General features: G+C 42.6%; 1 protein-coding gene across 2 annotated transcripts; it reads left to right on the plus strand.

Annotated features, from left to right (window-relative positions):
• Positions 1 to 2135: 2135 nt before the first annotated feature.
• On the plus strand, positions 2136 to 18700 carry LOC135503345 (ankyrin-1-like). Of its 2 annotated transcripts, none has more exons than XM_064796895.1 (3): positions 2136 to 2229; positions 12392 to 12542; positions 13525 to 18700. In XM_064796895.1, exon 3 carries the CDS (start codon positions 15441 to 15443, stop codon positions 17745 to 17747), a length of 2307 nt encoding a protein of 768 aa, XP_064652965.1. In that variant the 5' UTR covers positions 2136 to 2229; positions 12392 to 12542; positions 13525 to 15440; the 3' UTR covers positions 17748 to 18700. The 2 variants fall into 2 exon arrangements, with proteins under 2 accessions (XP_064652965.1, XP_064652966.1); XM_064796896.1 differs by lacking the exon at positions 2136 to 2229 and adding an exon at positions 8291 to 8368.
• The last annotated feature ends 700 nt before the right edge of the window (positions 18701 to 19400 follow it).

A 19400-nucleotide genomic window follows, 5' to 3' on the forward strand; every position in this document is an offset into this window, starting at 1 on the left:
AGGATGACCTCTCGCATCTTCAGTCCCTGTGAATCAATGGTAGCTAGGTGTTGATGCTTCCGAAATCAGATATGCTTGTGGACTGACTTTCAGAGACAAGTTTCAATATTTCGTATTTAATCAATTACTGCCAAGCTGTCATCAATTTGAAACTGTCCACTATGACTTCTCATGAACATTTTTGTTCCTCTCGTCTCTTCTCACGATATTTTGCGAGATTAGATTAGTCAGTAGAGAAGAAGCCATTTTTGATGATGTCGAAACTGTTGTCAACTAAAAGCAATTTCGTTCAACGGAAATTCAACTCATTTGATATTATCACCTCCAATTGGAGAGCTAATACTACTAGATCAATGAAATCGCCCCTTAATGCCTGCATTAAAGGGCAACTTGGGCTTGAGATATGCTGATTTTCCATAAGAAAATCGCTTTCAGCAAGACCGTGACTTCTCCAGTGAGGAGATTGAAAATATCATCAAATTGCCTGAGACAATGCACTGAGAGCGGGATGTCATCGTAGGCCTGTCGTAAATTCTAATCATTATCCTCCCAGCCAGGGTTGTCCCTTTAAAGGGTGTGTACGTACAACGATCAACAGCGTACCCAAGACTGTGCATTACATGAATGAGACCGTTATGTTAGTCCATGCGCGAGACTCTCATCGATTTGGTCTCTTTGGTTCAATCTGGAACACCTGTCGGTGACGGAAACATGCCCTCAATATCTCTAGGGTTTGATCACCATTCGTCACAAACAGACGGCACCGAACAGGAAAGAATGATGTTTGATTCGGGTTCGGCAATTTTCGGAGCACAGTACAGTTGACAGGCGATGTCGGATTATCACCGCTGACTTCTCACACTTACACCACGGCGGGTAAAGGTATTGGTTTACTTTGCAACACTAGAAAACAAGGCCCTCCCAGTACAGTATTGGAGGGGTACAATCGGATAAAAATGATAAATGCGGACCTTACGCCCCTCAAAATAAACTAATCTTTTGTATGTTTCTTTTGTGTCCTTTCCAGGTACGTATTTTTTTTATCCAACTTGTACTTGACGGAGGATGGCGTCACTGTGAGAGCTCAGCGCCCGCACAAGTTGGCACGTTGTCAATTTGGATTGTCACGTGACCACAAAATCACCAATTTCAATTTCGACAGTTTGTAGCGGCATTTTCACTCCGTTTTGATTTTATTGTTGTATTCTCTCGTATACACTCGTTCTTACCTCGAAAAATATCATGTATTGGCAAATATTTCTGGGAACTACTTTTGTGCGCAAGAAGTAGATATGCCTATTAGGGTCAGGTACGGTGTCGTCCGCTTTGCAACATAGGCGCGGCCATGGAAGGCCATGTTAAAAGGCGGACTCCTGTAGTCCGCGGACTTGTACACCCAATAGTTTCAACATAGCCGCGCCCATTTGAGGCCGCCATTATATGATCTCATATAATTTGCCGGGACGAGACAATACCACCAATGAATATTCATAGGTTGGAGGGTCGAGGCCTATCAATTAGTGAATGTTTTTAACTCTCAAGTACATATTTGGAGAGGTATTGAAAAAATATTTGCAGTGGTAAGTCTACAGATATAAAGAAATTATTTGATGAAAAAATTAATTTCGAATTTTTCTAATTTGGTAATAGGGGGCGTGTTTTGAGATTTTTCTGCCAGTTGGCTGAAAAGAGTGGAAATATCAAAGTCTGTCTAATTTGTCGATTATCAAAACATTTCCGTGGTCAACTACCAGTTTACTTTTCACCATTTACTTGCCCAACTGTCCGGAATATCGTATCAAAATTTCAGATTCACAACCCCACGCAGTATTTGATGCGTCGCGGTCAAACATTGACAATTGAACTGCTAAAAGGCTTAAAAAATCAATGGTGGTCTTGACTTTTTATTTCCGAATTGTTCAAGTTCTTTTTAGCTATCTATTCCTTTGGCGAGTGTGCTAACGCACCACATGCTTATCGGACACCGTAGATGATACTGCGCCTACGATTGTATCGAACAGAGCTGCAGGTGGCTCTGCGTTTGGTTTCCCAATCAGTTTGTGATCCTGGATGCAACATCATTAAATACGACGAGCCTTCGCTAGATATCGCGCAGGTGTGTCACAGCGGATTCATTCGCACGGAGGTGATGATATGTAAACCAACATGGACGAGGGAAGTTAAGGCATTTCGTAAACGTGGACGATTTCGATGTGAATTGGTTTGAAGGCAAGTCAAAATCATTTCTAACTTACTCGTTTTATTTTTTTAATTTCGGTAGTATGCGTATCTTAATGACATTGAAGATGTAAAAAGAATCCTTTATGGCCGTCTGATAGGCCCAGTGCATAGATATCCTCAAAATTCATTCAGTAGTTCGCGAAAATGCCAGCTCATTGGTATTTTGAGTAACCTAAATTTGTCTTAGTGTAAGGGTTGTCTAATCGACTTCTCGATTCATGATCGATAAGGCACTGCATATGCATACATGTATGATGTGCAGGAAAAATATTAAGAAGTATTTTTCTTCCGAACTTATTATCAAAATCGGGTCGGCGGGTCGGCAGTTTTTATTTTTATTTCTTTTTTTTCTTCTTTTTTGATGTTAGACGTCAGAGCCGTCATATCTTAAGGAACAATTTGTGGCGAAATGTAAAATTTAACGAAATAAATCTGGCGGCGGCCTCAATCGAGGTGGGCGGGGACGAGAAACGCCTGTTTATTTTGGGCCTTGCCTTGAGCTGCTTATTGCGGCATCATAAAAGGCTCATCCCAGTGAAAGCTGCAGACACTTTATACATGTATCAATGACGCAAGAGCTATATCCGGCCGTATGATCAAATTTGCTTGACACTCATCGCTCAGAGCCTCAACTAGATATGCCGCGGACAAATCCGAGAAGGGGCTTAGTTCAACATTTTGAGAGCAGAGTAAGGTGATTAGGTCACATAAAAAAAAAGTTCCCGCAAAAACAATTGGTCCTAAACTAGATATATTGACATTAGGAACCAGAAAACCATAAAAGAACCTCTCTATTAAGGACACCCATGGGACTAACAAATAGTGTCCTTGGTTGAGAGGTGTCCTGATTAGAGAGGTCAGCGAAATGGCCACTTTAGGAGCAAATGCAGCGTCTCTCATACATAGGGTGTCCTTATCAAAGAGGTGTCCGCTAAGGGTGGTCCCACTGTATTTAATCCGAAGAAATAATTTTAGCTAAAAGTTGTGCAAGTTGTTTTTGAGAGGGATAGAACTGCAGTAATACACACTGGAATGCCGTAATGCAGTTAGTATGCATGCAAGTTTGCTGAAACTTGGTCTTCATGATAGTTGTATATTTGTCTGCACTGTCATCTGCAATGTCAAAATTTATATTGAGTGCGTATTTACGCAATTGGAAATTTTCGAATTCAATTACAAATTTCATATTTCTTAACGAATGGCGTGTACCTTTACGAAACTTTAGCTTTTCATAGAGACTATGTTGCACTTCAACACGTAACATGGTTACATCGTAAATATTTCCGATAACACGCCATTTATTAGTGTTCTATTGTGCCGATCGATATTTTCAATGTTTTTCGACGCGTTCGATACTAAATGAATGGGAAGTTTCAAATGCGTCGCCGTCGGCATAAATACCTGCATTTTTAATCAATGTAGCACAGCTGATTACTTGGTGAATGTTAGCAGCCAAGCGAGGATCCTCGTTTTGCGAGTTGTTGCCAATTCAGGTTGTTGTCGCCAAATCGGGCGACACCCTAACCGTCATCGGACCAATACACATCCTATACATGTAATTGTAAGAGCGACTAAAAAGCCAATTGGTAAAGTTACTATTTGGTAAGGGCCAGTCAATTTATTAGGCAGATTTCGCAACCCTTACGAAGTGCTACGAACGACGAAGCACGAAGTGTGTAAACGTATTTTATCGCCGATTAAGTGTCCGCAGTTGCTTGTACAACTAAGTATAAAAAATGATTTTACGAGCGTCACGAAAATGAATCACACGTATCACTTGATGACGCGACAGACCTTCGTAGTTCGTAGTTCGTCGTTCGTGGGGTTGCGGGACCTACCTATTGTCGTTGGTGAGGTCACGTCTGTTCACATGTCTTGTACTTCGTTTTGAAAACTGACATGCGAAGACGACTCCTCCTTGGGCATGACGGAATCCTAGTTGTAAATGACGTCGTTCCGCCCCTGCTCGAATTGGCCGCCATTGCCTGCGATGGCCTCGAATGCATGAGGCCATATCATTTAGCGCTTCTCGTCACTTGAACGTGTGTGACATGGTTTAAAACCGACATTTTGCTTGACACTATTTTATTCTAAACGACTTAATTTTTGGTCATTTCATCCCCAAAGTGAGTACGAATCTGCGGTCGCAGTCCAATAACACTTGCGCGATCGCAGTGTATAGTGTAATGTACAGTGGCTAATACAACAAAGGAAGTACCGGTAGAAGTAAACCCGGATACCGTAACGTTACACTGGTCCCCACTGTTGGGCTGTTGTGTTGCTCTTACGTGGAAGCTGATACCGGCAGAGAGAATATGCTTGAACATTATGTCTCGTTTGGAGAATGGCGAAAATACTTGAGCTGGCAACATAACATACATAATGGTGGTCATCATCAATGTCAAGGTCACCAAACACTGGTGGAATAGCATTCCGCGATGATGAGGTCACTGCAGCTGCTGCCCTCTATTTCCCCATCGCTGAATTACAGGCAATGTCGGACAAACATGCGGTTTCGTAATGGATTCAGGCTTTCTAACTAGGGCAGTTAGATTCAATCTGACACATGTCTGAGTGTTGGAAATACTACATAATTGTTCTGAATATTTCTCTCTCTGACTCTATGGTATCACTCGTGCTAAAAACAATGTAGGGTCAAAGATAATTGTGACTTTGAAATAAGCTCAAATGCGTAGAAATAAGTGTCGATGTCCGACTGTCACGTGACAAAAACGTCATCAATATCTTATTCAAATGACCTTGTGAGCTATAAATAGTAACTTCGCGGAATGCTATAACGACAAGCGTTAAAGAACAGATCCGCCTCGCAACACAAATATCACGTATCAATATATCGTGTATCTATTTATGTATATTGCTGCGTAATGTAATTTGTTGATCTTATTCCTTGACCTTTAATACGATATGGTACTAGGTGTGGTATTCGACCCCGGTGGCAGTGTTAATATAGATCAATTGTTTCGAACTAGTCACAAGACTTCAGGCTGGGAATACATCCCTTTTGTATGTACACGGATGTATTACATTGAATTGACCGCGTGATTGCTCTGTTGGTTGCCAGGTAGAAAAATGCAACAATGTGTAAATTGTCTCGTACATCTATATTCGGGCATCAAGTTTCTACTAGGCTCTGATGGAATTCAAGATGACGCCCGATTGGATGGCAAGCCAAATTAAATGTCGTAACCATCAGATAGAAGAAGGTTTTGAGAACTGAAACTAAATCCGGGATATAAAGAAATGAATAAAACTGGACCCCCAGACAACCCTAACCCATATTTACAAATAGCGTTGAGATTGTTTCTGCCAACGCCAGCTGGGCAACCAACCCTGGCCATCAATCGCCTGTAGCCCGAAAGAAGTGGTGTGTCAATAGAAATAATTATCAGCGCTCAAAGCATCGTTGATGTCTCTTTCGGCCTTAAGGTGTTCCCGTATCTAGCCTTTCTCATCACCCTGATCGATCTGATTGGAAAATGCACTGATAGATATCCGATCTGTCTCGTCCTCCCAAGCCCTGGGTTGACCGAAGCTGACGAGTTAAAAGGGTCCCTGACGCTGAATCAACAACCAGTAAAAGCACCCCGTCATCATGTTGACTGAGTATTCGTGTCATGACAGTTTGCCAATCGGAAAACAAGCTAATGCTTAAAAGGAAGCCATGTTTTTTTCAAGTTCCTTTGGTGCAGCTGTCAATCGAAACCTCATACCCCCTGGTCAGGCAATTGGCACTTCGTCGACAACTGGGCCATGCAGATTTGAAGCATATTCACCAAAGATTTGAAATGAAATTCCGCAACTCCTGATGGATGAAATACGCACAACGCCGGTAGATCGGCATGCCATGGTGGAGCTTCGTTAGCACCACCACCGCCTCCGCCTGTGATGGATAGCCACAGGTGTGTTCGTCATCATGAGAGGTCAACAAATCAAGATTCCCTGAGCATGTCAGCTCGTTAATACAATCTCAGTCAGACAGTGGCCCCGCCGGCATTAAGAGCTGTCACTGTTAAGCTCCCTGATCAGTCCCCTCTGTCAGGTATAAATGTAGGCACGGACGGGAAATATTTTTTGTTCGCTATCGTCCAGTAAATGTTATGTCCGCATCGGTTGGGGCTCTGGAGGGCACCTAGAGATCAGATTTCTTTAAAGTTAGTTTTTTATTGATCCTAGCCTAAAAGCCAAGCAGGATTTTAGGGATTCAGCATTCTCAGTACCTAAATAGAGAAGATCCAATGCAAATCCGCCATTGGTGAGAACTACTTCGGCCCATTCACTCTGCCACTTGCGCGACCTCGTCGCAATCGTCATGTGGGACTGACGATTTTTCAATATGGAGACGTCGAATGCCATTAGAGGGACTACGTCCGTCCCCTAACCTCGCCGTCCCCAATAGCCCCTCTATTGTTAGAGTGGGTGATTCTATGCTTCATTGCTTCCTTTGTTTCTTGATGGACGGAAAAAACCTTTTGAGCGTTCGATTGTTTGGCCATTCCTTGTTGAATTAATAATGACCTAGAGGTACTCCCTCACCAAACACTGCGAGTGTGGAGCTAAAATGACCAATACATTACAGAATCCGGGGCCTCAATCTTCGCCGAAGCTGCGCAGTAGCCTAAAAAGCGTATGGCTGAAATTCCTGGTCATTTTGGAAGCCTCAGATAGGCTCGATGTACAGCGCAGCAGATCGAAGCCTATACTCAATATTTTGATGGGCTAGAATGACAACGAAACGACGACACCAGACAGAAAAGAATGGTTCCTGTCTTCAACTTATCTCGCACATCAGAGCAGGTGACAGCTGACGCGAACGTAACGTAATCCTATTACAATAACAACTCATGGATTCATGGCTTGAGATTTCTCAGCCGTCGAGGCTTTGGGAAAAGACAACGAAACCTTGGTTACAATGTTGTCATGGATGGTAGATAAAGGTATTGGTTTACCTTTTATTAGGGAGTTTTCGCTAATCTCCCGAAACACCGACGTGAACGCCTAGCGGGAAAAATGACTCCCGATTGCAAATCAGCATGCTTATATCCCGATTGCGTGAGATTGCGTTTTGAAAGTTGCCTGTCCAAATTTGGAATACCGCCAGCACTTTCGGACATCTTTCGAAATTAGGACAGCTTAAATGTCCAAATTTGGACAGTTTGCTGAAAATGTCCGAATACGAACTTTTCACGAGGTTTTACTGATAACTTTGCTGGCGGTGATATCTCTGGCCCAACGTCACAGGGGACAGGTTTTTTCTATGGCCACTCTCAAATGGCCGGGCGATTTCCGCGATGGTGATGACCAGTGCACAGGCGAATATTGCTCAACGATATTACTCCCATTTTTCATTAGCCAAGCAATAATGCCACCCGTCATACAGACGAGGCATTCTATGTCCGTTGACAGCCGGCAATTCTGACCAAAGATATTGTTTACACTCGTCCGTAGCATCATTAACAGCAGACGACAACCCTCGTCCCAGGTGGATCAAAATACACTAGAGTATACACTGACGCATAGAGATATTATCCCCGGGACGAGGTTACCTCTGAGCGGATCCATTACCTAGTCCACTTAATTGGAATCGGTAATTAATGCTGTTGTGAGATGGCTGTTCTGTCAGGTATGAATGGACCTGATATTGTTATCACGGCTGAGTGAGTTTTTCGTGACTAACAATTCTGGTTAATGCTGTTCGTGATGACCAGTTATCACTATCAGCATCATTCAATTCCAGCCTGGTAAAACCACGCGCCTCCCTGCGAGATCTCGTTATATTTGGGTGGTCGATCGCTCTGGTCAACGCCTCATAATCTAACATCACACGAATTCATAATTCATCTTCGCCGCGACCGAATGTTAGAATTTTGCTAGTTTGTCAAGGCATTGAAAACGTAGCTTCAATCCAACATTGCGTCAGGAATTGGCGGAGGCGCAATGACTTGGGACGAGGCTGATTCAATTCAGCCATTATTGAAAGCATGAGCGGAAGTCTACAGAAATAAAACTTTGTGATTGGCTTATTTCTTATGTCTGCAGAATTTCTTAATTCTGATTGGATAATAGGACCGGAAGTATGCTAAATTCAGCTTTCGGAAAAAATTCATCGGTAAGTGTCATCTGATCATATTTGATGTTTACCAACTGAGTTACCCCAAAATAGGATTATTATTATCATCATCATTCAGCTGACATTGTCCATTAATTTTAAAGGATGTTACCTCATTGATTGTGATATGTTTACAGACATCCTAGGGAGGCAAAGGTTAGGTTACCCAAGGTTTTATCCTTCAATTTCTAATGGCTGTCCGATCGCGAGTTCATGTTCGTGGCTCAAATGTCTTATCTTCCGTCAGTCAAGTTATTTGGTCCTCTCTCACAATATTGATTGATGAGCAATTAGTCATTGATGAATCAATGGTTATGAAGTGTACCTGCTGATATTGATCATGGGTATTATTTGTATCCAGAAAATAATGAACAAATTTGGTAAACGTTGTTTTTTGGCTTTAATGCTTCATCTTTTATGGCGGGCTGCAATCTTGGTGCCAGGAAGAAGATGCAACTATGTGGCTGCATACCACTAAATTGATTTTTAGGCCTTTTCTCCTGTGATCTGAAAAAACCTAGTTAGTCACTTTTATGCAATTTTGAGAAAACGAAGAGAAACCGTTTTTCTATAGGATTAAGGCATGGGAAACTGTTGGGATTTAATGTTGCCTGTTTAGTCAAGCCTAATGAAAGGTCTTTCTAGTGGATATCATTTCATTTGATTAGGAGGCTTAATCCGATTACATAATGACTTACTAGGTTTTTCCAGATCAAAAACAGCTATTTGAGATGAGTTTTGTACACTTTTAGTTCATAATATGAAGGGGTAAAACCTAGTAAGTCCAAATTTGGGGCTAACTCAATTTCCATGAAAAAGTGACTTACTAGGTTTTTCCAGATCACAGGAGTTTTCCCTCAGACACAAACTGTCATACATTTTTCCCCGGCAAAATCTCACTCGAAGCTTTCGGGTTATTTGCGAAAACTCTCTATTACATGAACGTGTAAGGGGCCCGAAAAAGTTACATAACGTCTACACAGTATTATGTTATACGACGGCGATGGTGAAATTTACATTCTGTACGTTTTATGCAGTTGAAAATTTTCAAATTCAATTACAAACTTATAATTTTTAACGAACGCCTTTAAGGCGAAGGATGAGACATTGAAATCTATTTGGCATTTTATATTTTTGGAAAATAGAACTACACCGAAATACTAGAAATCAATTTGCGTAAAGTATTTTTGGAAAATTTGATTGAATTGAGTTATTTTAGTTCCAAGAAATAAATGAATGTTATTTTCATTGGCCTCGAATTTAATGGCAGGCTGCATGCTATCAATTGTAAAGGTCGGTGTTAAACATTGCCTCGGGGATAAATATTGTCGATAGATTGTTATATGGAGGACAGACAGTATTGTGTTCTCAGAAATTGTACCATAACGCCATCCTGAAAAAATCGGGGGTTAAAGTGACATCTTTGGCATGAGATTTGTTGTTTTTTGCATACGAAAATGGCTTCCAGCAGAACCGCAACCTCACCGAACAGGATTATTGAAAAATCAATGAACTGTAATAAACAATGCATGAGAACCGGAAGTAACCATAGGCCTGTCTGAAGTTCACAAGCCATTTCCAAAACTGCGAAAATCATTATTAGAGATCAGCATTTGTGCGATACTACTAGTGGCGGCGCATGGTGGCAAGCAGTGGTATTATCCTCAGGTAATCCCACCCCCAATTTGTCATGAGGAAATCAGGGGTTAATGTTGCAACCATTAATCCCTGATTTCCTCAAGAATTCATAACGCAAAAGTTAATCTAATAACAGTTGTATATCAACACCTGTATCAAATAAAATTGTATCCGGAACACGTCTGTGAGGAAAGGAAGTTGCCGTCGTGTTAATCAAGACAAAAATATGAGAAAAAAAATCATAATAAAACCATCTTTTTGTAGAGCGACATAGAATTTTATCGATACCAGCTTTCGATACTGCCGAGTATTTGATGATGTACACTTTTTCTCTGGCAGACCTTGAAGAAGACACGCTAGTGTCAAAAGCCAGTCCCAACAAAATTCCATGTTGATAAAAAAGATATTGTCATCATATACTTTCTTTCTGATTCCGTTCGTGAATTGATCAATTTCGATTTGATTGACATACTGAGGGACCAATACCAATACATGAATATTCGGTCACCTCCCAGTTTTCACCTCAAGCGCGGAACTGGCTCAGTCTCTCTTCTCTGAAAATGTCTTTCAAGCCCAGCCTACTGGTAACTAGTCACATGAAGACTTCCTGTTTGACCCTCTATAACCCATGTATATAGCCCACTTTAAGGGCCCACGCCATTCGTCAAAAACTTTTTAATTTGTAATTGAATTTGAAAATTTCCAATAGCATGCCGCGAAGTTACTATTTATAGCTCACAAGATCATTTGCATAAGATATTGATGACGTTTTAGTCACGTGACAGGCGGACATCGCCATTTCTACGCATTTGAGCTTATTTCAAAGTCAATTATCTTTGACCCTGCATTGTTTTTAGCATGAATGATACCATAGAGTCAGAGAGAGAAATATTCAGAACAATTATGTAGTATTTCCAACACTCGGACATGTGCCAGATTGAATCTAACTGCCAAAGTTAGAAAGCCTGAATCCATTACGAAATCGCATTTTGTCCGACATTGCCTGTAATTCAGCGATGGGGAAATAGAGGGCAGAAGCTGCAGTGACGTCATCTTCGCGGAATGCTATTTCGTAAATACGTCCTAGATATAAATTTCACTGCCGTTGTGTAGACATATATTAAAATACTATGAATACCAAGTTTCAGTAAATTCGTATACATCAGTAACAACTTCACTACGCGATGTGTAGAAGTGCATTTCGATTTTCCTGGGCTATCAGCTGTTACGAATGGTATAACACCAAAAATATATAAGGCTCGCTTATATATTTTTGATAACACTCATCGAGCCTCTTCATCCGATAAATTGGAACCGCTTGAAATACCCGTCTTTTTTTCTACTTTAACACCTCAATACATTAAGATAGGTTCTAGAACATTGATGAATACACGACCACGGGAGTCACACCGTGGTGTTTGTGTTTTGATATCGAAGACATGACAACGACATTTATCAACAGATTGACGCATCCGGAAGGTTCGTCCGAGAATTGGTAACACCTTGTCGATCCCGTTCCTATTTGACACCTGAGCATGTTTCAACAGGGACGTACTTTTCATTAGTCTGAATGGCATGAATGGTGAGGTGTTTACCTTCTCAAACCTTTTCAACCCTCCAACTCCTGACCCACAACCCAAACTTGTGGAATCCATGCACCTCCGAGTCTCTGTTTCAATTATCACATACTAACATGTATCACATAAGAATCTGGAATAATCGTTTCCCAGCCACATACATGTAGGTCACGTAAACAATTATAAAACACATCGCTTTATACAATGAACCGCACTTTACAGTGAAATGCACTATGCACTCACTGTGCATCGTTCAGACTGCAGCGGCTGTGGGATAACCATAACCGCTTGGGTCGGTGCAAATATGGAAGTGGTGAAAAAGCTTCAAAAATCAAATTTCATTGTTTAGTTTTAGATATTTTAGAAAGGAAATTGATATCTCACTGTAGGTAATGAGTGTAACCCACCTTCGTAAGGGTAGAGCTGCCCTTTCTCCCCAAACCTTGGCCTCGAGCTCGGTTTTGGGCCTGGGCTTCATTTAGGTCCACGGAGAGAGTCAATATGCAAGCCTCACCATTGGTAACGATTTCCACTAGTGATACTAGCACCGGTTACTAGGAAGCGTAATTTTGCTCCGGGCCAAATGCTTGCTATCCTCTCATTTGGAGATTGGGATAGAGACATGTGAGACACGATAAATAGCAGACATATCTGTGCACCCAGATTTAGATATCAAGGTTTGATATACAGCGCGTCCCTTTCCTCGAGCAGCAGACTTCTCTCGCGTCATCAGCAAGCAGTGCGTTAACATCCTCCTTCATTAACTGATAATTAATTACCTAATGCTCATTATTGGTTATCGTTGCAGGTGATATGAGATTCAATTTACCCAGCATTGATCAGCAACGCTTTGAAGGCGTGCTGAGGCCAGGATGCGGACGACAGTGAGATCGAGCTCCCTGACAGCGGTCGGCTGAGGACCAAGAGTTCTATTGACGCTGTCTGCTGATTCGTTCAGGGTAAGTACGCTGTTCGTTTGTTTAGTATCATCATAGCGGCACTGGGTGATACACAGACCCTCTCTCCCCTCCAACATTTTGAGCAATTCTGTAATCCTCTCTTTGTCGTTCTGCCAATTCTTACCCGAGAGGCGTTCGGCCGGCTGTTGCCCCGCAGGGGCACGTTCGCACCCCCGCCTCGCCCAGTCTCCTCTTCACTTAATTTGCGCATCGTTAAGGTGTTTTCCCCTCTCCTTTCGCTCATGGATTCCCCTGCTGGCACCGGCGGTGACGGCATCCGCAAGTTCCAAGTTGCCAAAGGGGTGGCTTCTCCGGCCAACCAATCAGCCTTTACGTTGTAACGAATTCCAGCGTGACCTAAGACATATAGCACTGCAGCAATTTTTGTTTTTGTTTTTGCAAATTGCAAAGATAGAGAGACCCGACAATTTTGTGGTTTGCAGTAAATCTCAATTAACCTAAGCGCACCTTTTCAAACTCGTTTATTGAAAGACTCTGGTTTAACTCATTCTCAACACAGACATAGTAGGACCGCCTCGTCACACAACTATGTCTGCGCGGAGCAGATACATCTAGTGCTTAAAATTGGCAGCGCATCCTTACCAAGAACAGACATTCGAAACCGATTATTGTTTCCTCTGTTTGCATAGTAACCCGGTTTTGTAAACTTTGTTATGATTAGTAAACTAACGGTTGCATGAAGCTGTGGTGGGCAGAAATGACGCGAGCCGATGGATTTGCGATATGGATACGATACCATAGAAACGAGCACGCTTCACAAACACGTTTTGCCGTCGGGTGCGTTATCTTCCAATGCGGGGGCCCGGTCGCGGACTGATATAAAATGCCGGCATCTCGGAGAAGGGCCATTTCATTCTGTTAGCTGGTCTCAGACGCCAACAGCTCGCTTCATCTAAGTCATCCTCACCCACGAACAAAGGTCCCCGAATCGAATTTAACTGACGCCATTTTCATTTTGCAGCCTCTCTCTGGACATCGTCTGATTGGATCGTGCACCTCCGGTCAGGGTCGGAGCAAATTCACAGTCGAAGTGAGTTATAGATCTACAATATTCATTCTGTCCGAGAGCAGCTTGTATAATAAACCCACGAGGACCAAGTTGTCGGTTCATGAACGTTTCCATCATTATAGCCTTCTCAGTCTCGCGAGAGAAAACGATTTCTGGGAGCCTTGCGCCAACAAAGCCATCCCATCGATAGTAATGCTATTCGTGTCGCTTTGAACTCCGTTGCGAAAAGGGAATTCTTTACTGAGTCACCACTCTGGTACAATTCCGAGCACTTGATTTGATTATTCGGAATATCATGGGCTCGTGAGTGGGGAAACAACAAAGAACTGCTTGAGCAATTTCCTGGTTAGTACAAAGGTTATTTTGAAAAGGGATAATTTACAAAGATCAAAAGGAGAACTTAGGTTTTGTGAGCGGATACAGTCTTCAATTTTAATAGTTTTGGATACCTAATTTCCGTTCAATACTAATATGGATTCCCCTTTGAGACCACCTGTAAAGGTAACGATTATTGTCCAGGTTGAATAAACACATTGGGTTTTGGAAAGAAATTGAATTCGCTGGCACTCATTGGGAACACCAGTTCATTGGATTAAACTGTCACATTTTGCATATCGCCGTCCGTTTTGAGAGATGAACTCTACTTCTCAATAGAAATTATCGCTTTCCAAGATTTCTGGTAGTTTTGACCAATCAGGAGCGCTCAATCCTGCTTCACCAGTGCTTTCTTCAGGACTGAACCAATCAGACAAGAGTACGTTAGACTAAATTCTTCTTTCCGGAAGAGGTGAATGCTGCATAAGGGATCATTTCTTGTATATTTTGGTTTGAGTATTTCCTCTGAGATGGATATTACACTGAGACCGCATGTCTCTGTCAAAGAAGTCGCGAGTACGGAAAAATAACGGAAGATTCGGGAAAACACGGAAAAAACGGAAATTCTGCAATAATGGACGCCATAAAGAGACCAACCGTCAAGATAGTTTTAGTCCTTAAAGGACATTTCGAAAATGGAAAATTTACTTTCAACTTTGAATAAGCTTTTCATGGAATGATCTTTTCGTGTTTCTGCTTCTTACTGGAAACAAGTAGAAGAACTGATCTTCACGTAACTTTGTTTCATTCCGAATTTGAGTTGGCAAATCCATTTTGAACAAGGTGTTTTCTTGGTGAAGGCGTTCACAAAAATAACACTGAACGCAATCACCATCGGTTCTTTGTAACTTTTCAACGGAATAGTATTTGTTTCTGCGAATAATATTCATAATTTTGGATGTGTCACAACAAACGGCCGAAGAGCCGGTATGACGTCCGCCTCTTGTGAAGCAGTTCCGGAACCTGGCAAGCGGCCATTACTTTTGCCAAATACAAAATGGCGCTTAATCCGCACGCTCCGATTGGTTGGGATTTCAGACATGGCGACTCGGCAGGATAACCCGGATGACATGAAAGCATCCGATTGGTCGTTTTACGAATTCAAATGATTCACTCGTGGGCTTTGCGCCGAATGGTCTACAGATAAGGTCAGGTGGTAATATGTTTACAAAAGTATGATTGTTGGGGGAAAACATTTCCTGAACATGCCATGCTGTGATAATTGTTTTTGAGTTTAATCGCTGCATTATTGATATAGACCACACAACAAATAACGTGATCACATAATCCGTCGCCGCATCACGGGAATCGTGCACGGACATCTCGATCGTGGATCCGATACTGTACTAGATCTAGCCCCCTGGTCAAGCTGCTGATAGGGGCTAGGGTCTTGCTATTTCATTTTAGACACGTTGCGCAAGCAATAGTTGCGAGATTACAAAATACTATTTTACATTTTTGTGAGATTTATCGTGATTTCCATATCGACATAAATGCCCAGGCGGCGCCATCGTCACGGGACAGTTCACCAAATCAAGCGGAATCTTTACGAACTGGCTCTAAGTTTTTATACCCTTGAGGAAGGTATTGCCAGCATGTCTTCGACAAAGTTATTCAATGCAGTTGAAAGGGGTGATTTAGTGGGGGTGGAGAAGGCTCTGCAGAATGGATGCGAAACCAACCAATCACGCCACAGTATTCATGGATCGGCACTCCACCTAGCGGCGAAGGCGGGCCATGCTGAAATCATTGACTGTTTGTTGTCTCATGGCGCAGACATTCATAACAACGACAGTGAGAGGAGGACGCCGTTGCATTACGCATGCGCACGAGGACACGACGATGTTGTGGATATCTTCCTAAAACATGGCGCCAAGATCAACTTCGTTAATTCAGACCAGACGCCCTTGCACATGGCCTGTGAGGCCGGTCACATTCACATCATCCGTCGGTTGTTATTTGCCGGTGCAGATGTAAACTGCCGATCCACGGATGCCGTGATTGGACCGGGGGTGACCCCGCTTTACATCGCGTACATCGCGGGCCAGACCGAAGCTTATAAGACCCTGATCGAAAACGGCGCGAAGAAATACGAGCAGTTATCGGAGCTGCATCAATATATTTTCCTTGGCAATGAGATACAAGTTGACAGAATTCTTTCCATGCCGAACGGAATGCGCATGGTCAATACCACCGACAAAGATGGCCGCACCCCGTTACATGTCGCGTGCGGGATGGCGAATTATGGCATAGTGAAGATGCTGCTCCGCATCGGAGTTGAGGTGAACTGTCGCGATAAGCTGGGAAAGACCCCGCTACACTACGCTGCCAGTCATTGTGGCGTCAATCTCGACCGGCGCAAACGATGTGTGTACCTCGCTCCTCCCGAATCTGAGAAAACTCCGTCTTATTCTTCGGACGAGGATCATGATATCCCCACAAGCCGCGCATCCTCCCCTCGGCGTGTCGCTGTGAAAATTGACCAACAAACAATTCAAGATTATGTGAGCATTAGTAAAATGCTTCTTCGCAAGGGGGCGTTTGCCAACCTGTTGGACAACGGTGGGCAGACTCCGCTGCACATGGCATGCCGGGAAGGGAAGTTGGGTCTGGCGGAGGTCTTCATAGCTTTTGGAGCCGACATTGAGATTAGGGACAAAGTTCGCGGACAGTGCGCGCTGCATCTCGCGTGTCTAAAACCGGAGAGTTACCCCGTGACTGAACTTTTGATCAAAGCTGGAGCGAAATTGAACATTCAGGATAAGCACAGAGGGGACACACCACTTCACATCGCAACTAAAGGCAACTGTCTCCGCAGTTTGGAACTACTTTTAAAAGCGCATTCGAAAACGGATATCCCAAACGATGAGAGTGGTTATACGGCGCTCCACATCTCTGCGATTCACGGGTATTATTACGCTTCTAAGATGTTATTAGAACATGGCGCGAACACGGAGATTAAAGAGAAAAATTGGAAGCACTCGCCCCTACAGATGGCGCTGCGGAGACAACATTACCACCAGATGGAACTGTTGATAAAATATGGCGCCGATGTTGATAGTGAAGACAAGTGGGGCTACAGTTCGTTCAGTAACGTTTTAGTCAATTTCATAAATAAGTGTGGCTATGGTAACGTTTCCATAGAAACCTACCAAGCTGTGGTAGCAATTTTAGTAAACGCTGGTTGCGCTCTTGGCGACCCCGAGATCTTTCCCGCCTCCATGAAAAAGATGCTTGCTTCGGTCTATGAGGCCGAACTTCTAGAGGAGCCACATACTCACCACGGACTCACTAAAGTACTATTAGCATCTGGTTGTGGGATCTTAGAAAAGTTAGACCCACCTTCCTTGGTCACGTGTTTGCTGCGGAACGAAGACGACGGAACGTTTCTTTTCGCCCGCCGGTGCGGATATTATATTGATCTCGAAGAAATATCGTCCTTTCTTGAACAATCTCGCGCAAGTTTACTTGATGATGTTGGTTTCTACGAGCCGCTACGATTAAAGGATATCTGTCGGATAGGAATTCGCGAGGTCTTGTATGATATTCAGAAACGTGACACGAGGCACCAGCAGATTGAGCGGCGGCCATCTTTGAAAGCAATATTTCAGAAAGCATCACGAAATGAACGAAGAAGCAGCCATAACAAACTGAACCAACCGAAGGGGATTCAAATATGGCGGATAAAGGCGCTTCCACTTCCGATGACGTTGATCAACTTCCTGTCATTTGAGACGATCTCGATAAGCTTTCTGCAGAATGAGAAACTTGCGCAGGGAGGAAAGGATGCCATTTTGTAGAAACATTTTTTTCATGAAATGCTAGCCAATTAGATCTGACGAATGCATTAAATGCAATAAATTCACTGATCTCAATTGGTTTTATGATTTGACTAAACTGCAAATCTAAGTCCAAGTTGTTCGCCCGCCAAGTAAATTGCGTCTTGAAATTTCCCTCGGGCAGTTCCGTTGAAACCATGGCAACCCGATTACGTTTATCAACTCAAACAAGCGTGTAACAGGTCCCAATGATTTTACTTTCAGGAGCTTGAATTGTTCAATAACTGGATGTTTTCATCGTTCGCGACAAGACATTCCAGTTCATGCTACTTTGGCAGGAACTATCTGTACTTTGATATGGCATTTGTGTTACAAAGTGTGGAATTTTGACATGAAATTGAAGGTGCTTTCAATACTTTGATGATTGAATTGATTGGAGCCTTCGAGTCAAAATTGCTGAAAAATAAAACAGTTGCATTTTTGTTTTTTTAAACCCGTTTGATGGGGTATTTGAGTTTTTTTATAATAGGTAATAAACCGTTGTTAGACGCCACGCAGGACGAGCGATTTTCGTCGCTGCGACCTGTGACAGTTATTGCTGTGCTGAGTGCCAACAAGCTCTCTCTCGTCTGCGGTTAAAACTGTTCATCGTAGCAAAGATCACCGGTTCTTGTCGCTGGCAACTGCGATGAACACTGTGGACGAGAAATGTTTGTCGCATGCGATTATGTTCAAAGTTACAGCGACGAAAATCGCTCGTTTGCTGGGCGTCTTAGATAACGCAAGAAAGCTTCATAAGTTCTGTTCTAGAGAGATTTTAGATGGATAATTGAAAGAAATGAACGAAGGGAAATATGGAAATTATATGCCACGTGATATGGAATATATTGTGTTGGTGGTGTTGTTGCAACTGTTGTTGTTTTTGTTGTTGAAATGATTCGGAAAAATAAATTGTTTGCCAAATTTCTATCGAATCCAGCCTTTTCTATATACAAGTAACCCCCCCCCCCCCCCACCCCCACCCCCACCCCATTTTGGGCTTTTTCGATTTCGAATAATATCAACTAACAGAATTCAGGTCGATTCAGAAATAGGAACTCCTTTTCTAGATTTAACGGGGCCAGAAAGATATTCTCTCACAGGCAGTAACACGGCCGCGAATTGTGTCAAATTCTGACACAGCTCATGAAAACGCTAATAACACAATTTAGGACCATTGGAACTCTTTCAAATTCACTTATGACATTGGCAAGATATAGGATAACACTTCTGCAAAGTTTGATGCAAATCCCATTAATGATTATTTTTTCAAATCACGAAAATGTATGTATACAGAATGTAAACGGATCCTATAGCAGATTTAATTGTGACCTGTATATTCCTATTTGCCTGTCGCTGGGAGGAGCCACAATGAACACGTACGGCGAGGCCTTTAACAGAAAAATCCTAACAAACAAGCACTGTCCTATCATCGATTATACTCGACACACATCCGATTTGTTTGTGTACACGGAACATTGGCTGAATGCCCAGCACATGGCCTCGTTCGCCGCGAATGGCGGCCATGTTGGTTGCTAAGGACTCCTCGATCTACGCAGTGTATTAAAAGCGTTGCTTTAAATGCTATTTACACACTCAAATCTTTGCATAAGATCGGGTATATGTTGTCTAATA

Source organism: Lineus longissimus, chromosome 19 (genome assembly GCF_910592395.1).
Source record: "Lineus longissimus chromosome 19, tnLinLong1.2, whole genome shotgun sequence".
Lineage (NCBI taxonomy): Eukaryota > Metazoa > Nemertea > Pilidiophora > Heteronemertea > Lineidae > Lineus > Lineus longissimus.

What these genes read in the sequence shown, in the direction of transcription:
- LOC135503345 (XM_064796895.1), top strand. Translation starts at nt 15,441, where the DNA reads ATGCCCAGGCGGCGCCATCGTCACGGGACAGTTCACCAAATCAAGCGG.